Source organism: Haliotis rubra, unplaced genomic scaffold (assembly GCF_003918875.1).
Source record: "Haliotis rubra isolate DU_JTF1 unplaced genomic scaffold, ASM391887v1 Scf19, whole genome shotgun sequence".
In the NCBI taxonomy this organism is placed as follows: Eukaryota; Metazoa; Mollusca; class Gastropoda; order Lepetellida; family Haliotidae; genus Haliotis; species Haliotis rubra.
This window is the reverse complement of record NW_025765891.1, coordinates 91,466-101,126: the sequence shown is the minus strand read 5'-3', so window position 1 is coordinate 101,126 and position 9,661 is coordinate 91,466. Positions and strand designations below refer to the sequence as shown.

Sequence of the window (9,661 nt, the reverse complement as noted above, 5' to 3'; positions counted from 1 at the left end):
CTTGAGGCATGCGCTGAACAGCCATATATACGACCGACGTGAACATGTTACTATAAATAGCATTCTAAATATAGCAAAATAGGTGTTTCCCATGATATGTGGGTGAATGCCGTGGTGATGCTTTTGTTGTTCAATGGTGAATGACTAAACCTACTATATACAGTCGAAGACAATATACAAACTCCCAGGCTATGTGGAGGCTTTCCATTAGATTACATTACCATACTTGGGTGTCCTGTCAAAATAGATTTTCAGTTTTACTGTTAACTATAGAAATAGAATGAGTCTACAAAACAACTCGTAATTTTAGAACCGAGTAGGGTTTTTTCCGAAGCAATTAATTATTATAGAAATCCTATTCCTTAGTTGCATTTTATCAGTTTTAAATCTGTCAAATATGTCATAGCAACTTTAATTAACTTAAATTAATTTAGGATAACGTTGCAGACAATAGATTTATTAAATTTTGTATTTATTAAATTAATTACCTCATTTATTATGTTTGAGTGACTTTTTGTATCTGACCTGATACTGACAAAAATACAGCATTATTTATTAGGCTGAACATTATTTGCTATCAAGCATATGATTCGTTTTGTCATGACATTAATTCACAATAAAGTTTGCAAAGCAAGTCTTTACTCTGACGACAGGTGAAATTATGCGTCTCAGTGAGCGCTCTTTGTGTTGTGCACAGAGACTCGTGAACCGACAAAATAACGTCCGACGTCAAAACATTGATTACACAACAGTCTCGTTTCCAGCTGACTGGGTTCCGTCATATTGAGCAACTTAGTACAATAACCAGTCCAGAATTTTGAGACCAATTCATTCAAATGGATACATAAATATTAATCAGTATTATTTGATACATCTAACCACTTGTATATTGCAACACTACGCTCCTTCTAATCCTTGCAAACACGTCGTGCAGCGTGCTCTGTAGTACAGCGTGCTCTGACAAACGGAAATCTGGAAATCGTGGTAATCTCAAAACGAGGCTCTGCCGCTAGAAAGGTTTGGCGGCCTGGTACGGACTTGATATTATATCAATCACATTGGGCGGTATAAAACTACACTGAATAAGCGCAAAGAACACATAACAAGTGTAACCAGTGAGCCAGATGAATTGTGAATCATTTTACGACCTCATCAAACTGGGGCAGTCTGTGACGTCTTAGTAAAGGTCATGCTGCCTACACCTCGCCATAAAATGTAGAAATACGATGTTATTAAAGTTTAAAATTAAAATTAACTTGTAAATGCCATTTTGTTATGAAACAAGGAATTGGAATCCAGTGTAACCATAGTTGTTTGTGGTGTCTCTTTTCACTTTCACACGAGAAAATTCGGATCGTCTGAAAAGTAGGTCATTGTCTGAATAGGTTAATGAGACTCATGTTTCGGTTTGTGTACGGATATCCTGCATGGTGTTCCTTCAACAAGGGAAGATGGGGTCCATTCCATTCCAAGACCATTTCAGGGAATCACATACTTCACCCCCATCTCTATAAAACATGCCTTCCGGCGCCAGTCTATTCCGTAGTAAAACACCAAATGTATTGTTCACCCAAAATGTAACGTTTAATATCTGCACTTGCAAATTTGTCTGCATCATCAGACAAACATCTTTCACTCACTCTCGTGAATTCGGGTTGTGTATCGACAAGAAGTAGCCCTCGAACAGCGATCGCTACAAACAATACAGAAGTTGTTCTTCAGATTCATGTATCCAGCGTATAATACAAGACATTGGTCGTTTATCTGTGGTATGTCGTGATACTGGCGCCCTGTTTCCTCGCAAGCGGCATGAAAGGTTTCAATGTAGGGTAAGGTCGAGACCTACGTCTGAAGAATTGTATCGTACTTGCTACCAACGGAGCGTTCTGTGAAGGAGTAGGGTTGTGTTAAAATTTGGAATGTTGGAGCAAATGTCCCGTTATATATCTGTATAAATTCGAGTCTGGATCAGACATAGGAAATGCATGTAGATATAGCATGAGGAATGCCACACATTCTTGGCATTATTGTCGACCCTTGCGACAAACATGGAGATTATACCAGGGATTACATCTGTACTGTGATCCCCATATTTAAGCACCTTTACACTTGCACCGACACACACTGTGACTGACTGAGCACGTCTATCACGGTAAGCACCTACTCCTGTAAGGTATATGGAGATATTGACAGGTTTATCACATAGCGATCTGATGTACCTCAGTGCAGTGCGCACACAGATATCTCGGTGAAGCATTGAAGTCACCTGTACATATATATTTATACATCGGAGCAATCAGCAAACAGCACCTGTGTTATGAGGAACTTGTATTCATTGTGGTACAGTGTGTGTGTGTGTGTGTGTGTGTGTTCAGTTTTAATATAGTAATCGACACACCTATGCTCTGTACTGAAACTTAACAGTAACAATGTAATTCAAACACAACACTGCACCACAATATATGAGAGAGAGAGAGAGAGAGAGAGAGAGAGAGAGAGAGAGAGAGAGAGAGAGAGAGAGAGAGAGAGAGAGAGAGAGAGAGAGAGAGAGAGAGAATTAAGACGGATGCCTCTGGAATATTCCAGCTAGTGCAGACGTTGGGGGGTAGAGAAAGTTCTGGAAGGTTTTTTGTTTTCATATAAAGCAGCACCAGTCTTGCCTCCGTCATCTCACAGTAACCTCACAATTCACTTCTTATATTACAGCTCACATCTCACATTACACACCACATCTCACATTACACACCACATCTCACTTCACACCAGACATCTCACATTACACACCACATCTCACATCACACAAGACATCTCATATTGCACCTCATGTATAAGTGACTGATATTTGAATCTGCTACGAAACATAAAATGATTTGTTGAAACGTAATAAATATATATGAGCAACTGTTCATGAATATTCATTATTTATTGTACAGGAAAGTAGGGACTTGACCCTTGAAACAACCGTAACTTCCGACCCTATCTGCAGGATTTAATCTGACCTAAATCGCTTCACTACCGACGCTCCAGACTGAGTATATCCACCTCCACAGTTGACTCATACAGCTGCAAAACGTCGAACAGGAAAGCATATGCATTAAACCCAGAAAAATTGTTTTTCGGTATTTCTAATGGACGGCAGAGCATGGGTACCCGCTGAACAAGTTTACAAAACATGATCATGTCATAATTCGTAATGCCATATAATGCACAACGTGATGCAATATCAAAAGAGGAGATTCTCCCTTCACAACAGACAGAAACCGAATTTTTACTCTGGTGACATCCGCAACAACGTACTGAACGCTAAAATAAATTTTCAGTAAAATGAACAAAGAAAGTGCATAGAGAAGGAATCGAGCTTAGATAAAGACAAACCCACGAACACCCTGTCAAACAAGTGTTACATTCAGGACACCGGGTGTTGCAAACCAGGCGAACCTGATGTCCTGTCCTTTTGGTAGCAACAGTCGCAGCATGCAAGTGACACGGGTGTCATCGGTGCTAAAACCTGTGTTGCTATGCAACACACAGGGGATCCTATCTTCCATCCAGGTGTCTGTGTCAGGAGCGTCTACATGATACTTTACTTAATCCCCTAGATATGGTAACTGAAGCTGGCATTTGTATTTCACACATTTTACCCACGAACCGCGATCGAAGGCTCAAACCACATTACAACATCGTTGTATAGTTTGGCAGAATTATTATTATTATAGGATATTTATATAGCGCACATATCCAGCCAACTAGTGCATGCTCAAGGCGCTGGTATTTTCTTCCCTCGATCATTGGATGTCAATCTCAACGGCACATCGTATTATCAATCTCAACTCCCTGGGGAGTATACAACTCTTGCAGCCACTAGGCGCACCGAGTTATTGTGGCTTTCTCATCCTAACGAGGTACCCATTCACAGCTGGGTGGACTGGGACATATAGTCACAGTACTTTGTCCAAGTTCACTGCACGTTGCTGTACTCGCAACTGGGTGTTTGCACGTATTCATGTTGCCACCATCTGGTCATATACAAACGGATTCGTGGGTTCTTTTAAGTGCACAGGGTTGTGTACTGTACACTAGGGGTTGTGACAACACTGAAAGAGTCTGCACACAAAGTTGACTCCAAGGTTTTTACACCCGGTCACAGGTGGGCTCGATCCCGACACCTCAACCTCGCTGGATCACTAGCCTGGCGCCTTAGCCAGCTCGCCCACCGCGCAGAAGCAATAAATCACTGTACTATCTGCCTCAGATCTTTAATGTGCCGATATCAGAGTGGCCCAGTGGTCTAAGATGCCAAATTTGGATTATAACGTATTCGAAAAAACTTAGGTCGAATCCAATTGCGATCTTTGATCTGTAATATACCATTTCAGTTCTGGATGTTCCTGACCAGGGTTCTTCACACATGGTAGCCTCCTGGTTAAGGCGTTCGCTTGTCACGTCGAATACTCGGGTTCGAATCCCCACATGAGTATAATGCGTGAAGCCCATTTCTGGTGTCCCCCGCAGTGATATTGCTGGAATATTGCCAAAAGCAGCCTAAAACTAAACTCACTTACTCACTTCACACATAATGCGAAGAGCTTGATGTTACCAACATGCGTGAAGCGCAACTCACTCACGCCACAATGTACCTCCTTCTCACTAGGTTAATGAGGGGAACTGCATTCATCTGCATGAGGTCACAATCGTTTCTACTGACAGTAAAGTGTTTGTTCCACATTGACCCAGGTACAGACAGTACTTTGTTCTTGGTAGTTGTGCAAAAATGTTCCATTTGGGCTCTCAGATTTTTGAAAGCTTTCAATTCCTCATAAAATGATTTGCCCTTTTGATATAGCTTCTCCAGAAAAATGTTCAAAAACCGTTCATACAGAATATAGTCCAACCTTGCCCACTGCTTGTGTCGTTCTCTGTCTTCTCTTGTGAATGTAGGTGTGTTATGTCTTGCTCCATACTTGCGTGGTATATACAATATATCTTTTAATGTCCATCCAAGTAACTGCTTCAACATCAGTAAAGATTCGTCGAAGTATTCTACGACTATTACAAAGTCTAGCTCCGACACCAATTGATCAACGTAATCATGCATGCGCGGTGTGTTGTTGAATTCTCTGTACGGGTAACCGAAATCGAAAGACATCCGATTGTTGGTATACGAGGAGAGGGCGTGGTCGGGCTCAAACTTTAATGGATCCTGTAGGTATGTTGCCACCGGGTTGTCACCTGGAATCTTTTTCAGGTAGGATAGATGTTTGTAATAAAAGAACGCTGACATGAATTGTTGAAATGGCTCTCTTACTATACCAATATACCGCGTGTCTGCCGGGAAATATGGCGCTATGGATGTCTTCCGGTATACCACATGGCAGCAGAGGATGTCGTACAGTCCGTCGGGGGAGTAGTGAAGAAACTGATTTTGGTGAAGATACGTAGATTGGCTAAATACATTTAGTGTCTTCGGAACCATGACACTTAAGTTACGTGAAATTCCAAATCTCATAAAAATGTTCATAACGGTAGAGCTTGCTGCTTTGTGAACCTTCAGGAACACGACGTGATGGACTTCCGGCACAGTGACGTTATTCACGACTTCTTCAGCGATTGGTTGTTTATGCTCACGGTTTAAGTGGTCTGCTGTTTGAGTCCTCTTCATGCGCATTCGCAGGATCACGGCAATGACGAGGCTGACACTGATGGCGTACAGGAACAACATTCGCAGTCGCCGTCTCCGTAATCTGAAATGGGATCAAGATGAGTCCAATAATGTAACCGGTAAGAACTGGCAATGGCTCGGTGTTTGTGTGATGGTCGCTCAGTGAAGCAAAGTCTCTGTGTTCCTTATCTGAGTACTCAATGTAACTGACTGACTGACTGAGTTTTAGTTTTACGCCGCTTTTAGCAATATTCCAGCAATATCACGGCGGGGGACACCAGAAATGGGCTAAACACATTGTGCCCATGTGGGGAATCGAACCCGGGTCTTCGGCGTGACGAGCCAACGCTTTAACCACTAGGCTACCCCACCGCCCTCAATGTAACTGATCTCTGACCAGAGTAACAAGCAGCACTGGAAAGGTGCATGCATTATATACTTGCATTTGTGGATGATATAAATTATATCGTTCTTGAGTATCTCACATGTTACATACCCGAGTCAGTATATGACTGTACCGTCGTCCTAGTGTGTCACATATGTGAAATACCTGAATTGGCAGATGAAGTCGACCATATATATTTCCTAGTTATGCCATACACATATACCACATAACAACGTATGGTATGGATTTACAACTTCTTTAATATTTACAACACGACGTTTCTGGGCTACTTCTTGCCCCTTCATCGGGTGAATGACAGAATATGGTACGAGCCTACATAGGTGAAACAGGCAGGCCTGTATGTACTCTTATGAAAGAGCACAAAGCATCGGTGAAAAACTCGGACATGAAATCAGCCTTATCAGAACATGTGATAAAAAATCCCAGCCATTCTATCAATTGGGATGACACTGACATTTTGGCCGTCGATCAACATCAGCAATTGCCGGAAGAGGAAATTGATGGAGGCCATCTGGATCCACCGCGCCAAACCTGAAATGAACAGGGATCAGGGTGTTTTCCTACCAAATGCGTTGTGCATAGAATAATAAGCTTTCAGTGTACATGTTTTCCCATGTTCCCCTTAAATCACTGTACATGCTTTGATGTGTGTTTTCATATATGTGTTTTCCTATCACTGTTTTCATAAGTGGCTTCCAACCATCCTGTCCTCAATCCTATCATTCTTATCCTTATCATTGTATAAACATTCTGTACATCCATTGCAAAAACATACCACTTAATCTCTTTGAACTCTGCAAATCTCATTCAAAACGCATCACTTTATCTCTGTACATCTCATCGGTAATACTTTCTCACTGGCTTCCTGTACATACTATATATTTTGCTCGTACCATATTCTGTCATCCACTTGATGAAGGGGCAAGAAGTAGCCCAGAAACGCCGTGTTGTAAATATTAAAGAAGTTGTAAATCCATATGTTACCTTCCAACTTCTAAATTCCCATCAAGCACCCACGTATACCACGCAATGACATCACAAATCATAGACGCATACATGTATATGATCACAACGCTGATCCTCTTTGATAGACCCACATTCGTATACCAATAAAACGCTGATTCTAAATGACAGATCCACACACGTATACCAATAAAAAAACCTACCCTTTATTGACAACAGACCGTCACTTATATAGAAGCGCATCAACGTTGCATTTAAAATAGTTCCATATACAACACCAAAACATTCTAAACATACGTATTCCCTACCAGAACATGCTATGATAACACATCATTACTCCAGAATACACAAGCTTGATGCACTCCAGGCCTGAGCACTGTAATAGTTGCTCTTTATTCTCCCAGACCGATCGTAATAACATGTGACACGTCCCACCACTACATAGCTGCATAGTCCTTTAACCTTCAGACGGAACACGTTCTTACCTGAACAGTATCATGGTGGTCGCACAACACGCCGCAAAGTCCGGACACAGTGGCTTTACGAACCACCCTTTAAAAGTCATATCCTTCCGATGGAACCATCGCGATTCAATTTCATGCCATATTTACCTGTTGGCTTAGTACAGCGTTGTAGGTGCTGGTGGCCCACACCAATGAACTCTGTCAGCAGCATTGATATTAGCCGCGCTGACTACAACGAGCTCCAAGTTGTCATTGATTCTCGATGGCAACAGCGGGTCCTCTGCGACGTTGGTGCGCTTCTGGCTAAGTGACGTGTGTCGTTTTATCAATAGTAAGTTTGCACTAACAGCTGTGCGGGGATCTTAAAGGTGTATACAACATGCGTGTTATCAAAGGTGGTTAATAAACATGTGTTAATAACAAAGTGATCGATAGTTTAGTGTTTAAACTATTGGTATAGTAAGTAATATAGTGATTCAATAATATGCAGATTACGGTGCTGTATACTAATTCGAACTGTTTGCATTTGCCAAGTACTTAGACTTTTGATGCTGCAGTATTCAGTGTCTAAACTCAGGGGGCAGTATGACATTGTCATTTAATACTCAAAAATAGTTTCATTGCAAAAGTTCTTACCGACGAGTCGTGGAATGCAGATCTGGAACTGAGACGTCTGAACGGTAACCATGGTGCTCTGCCCTTTTTCTCAAAGGTAAACACAACATTTGAAGTATGGATCAGTATGACAAATGCTTCGTCTGGTTGACTTGTGTTGCTATATACCCTCTGCTCTACAAGAAGCGACACCTAGTGGTGTTGTCAACATCTATATGTAGTATCAAAGGATATACAATAAGGAGATCCAGCCAAGCTGACATATGTTTTGTTGTTCATTAATGCTTACAGGGCTTCAGAGTTTCAGAGTGAAACTGTTGGTTAACAGCATAGACAGTAAAAGACTGCATTGTGTCCGTTAATAGACCTCAGATGAACGCCCAAGTGATAAAATGTGAAATCGGAGATACATAATCACGTTTCATACATAAAGAGTAATTATTCCACCAGATTGACCCATGGTCCATCGCTGGAATACGACTCTAGGTAAATTACAAAGTGAATCTATAAGTTTGAAAATACAATAAAACGTCATTTAGCAAATACATCTGACATAAGTTTTTAATAGTTTGTATAATTATTTGTTCAACATAATAAAAATGCGCAGGGCTTGGCGTGACCGAAACACACATCAGCTATAGCTAAATGATCTGTTAGGACCATTTTTCTTAAAAAGTCAAGAATTAAATGAACATTGACAGTATGTAAAATATTCTTTTCACAGAAATTGAAAGATATTATGTTCTCACCTTTAAAAAACCATTCGAGAGTATAACGAGAATGGCCAATACGACATCGTGCATAAAGACCTCTTCAATTCTGGACTGACAGACAAGTGAAACCAACAGTTTGTCTGATATCATGAAGTTTATTAGTCCCTCCTTCTATGTCCAACTTCATCTGCCTAAGGTCTGGGACGTAACATCTAATAACAGGGTGGTTTCACAGATGTGTCGAGTGTTGGTTCTGCTGCAGCATTAGCCGTGTTACCCATTATGACGGGGAGACCGACAAAAGAGGATGCCATAGTTGTGGGTGGAAAGATCATTGTAAAAATATAAAATATAAAACATAATTGGATGAATTAAAGATATATTATTCATAGATTATTTCTCTAACGGTCACAAAGAGAATAAGATGAGTTGATAAACTGTTAACGCGCTGACTTAGATATGCTGAACTACTTTAGAAACGCATCACTCTATTATCATACGGCGTCGACGTGGAGAACGAAATGCTGATTGCCGAGTCCAGCAGCAGAACCGCTGGGTTGGTGAAAGCGTTATGATCTGGGCAGGGATTGGTAGTCGTGGCAGGACATATCTATACATCTGTAGTGGTCGAGTTACAGCTCAAACGTATACAGCGGAGGTACTGAGAACAACAGTCGTTCCCTACATCGCGGCAGGTCAACGTCTTCACATTTTGCAACAGGATAATGCAGGACCCCATACTGCTAGAGACAGCATAAACTTTCTTCAGCAAAACAGCACTCCTCCCCTGCCGTGGCTGTGCTCGACGTAAATGATGGCCCTAGCCGTGACTGACCGTTGA

The 9,661-nt window shown here is 41.3% G+C and overlaps 1 protein-coding gene across 1 annotated transcript; it reads right to left on the bottom strand.

Moving 5' to 3' along the window:
- Nucleotides 1-4,171: 4,171 nt before the first annotated feature.
- Nucleotides 4,172-7,696, bottom strand: LOC124274324 (galactosylceramide sulfotransferase-like). The gene is made up of 2 exons (XM_046709680.1): nucleotides 7,514-7,696; nucleotides 4,172-5,741 (listed from the first exon to the last, which is right to left on the bottom strand). Exons 1-2 carry the CDS (start codon nucleotides 7,591-7,593, stop codon nucleotides 4,622-4,624), a joined length of 1,200 nt encoding a protein of 399 aa, XP_046565636.1. The 5' UTR covers nucleotides 7,594-7,696; the 3' UTR covers nucleotides 4,172-4,621.
- Nucleotides 7,697-9,661: the final 1,965 nt, after the last annotated feature.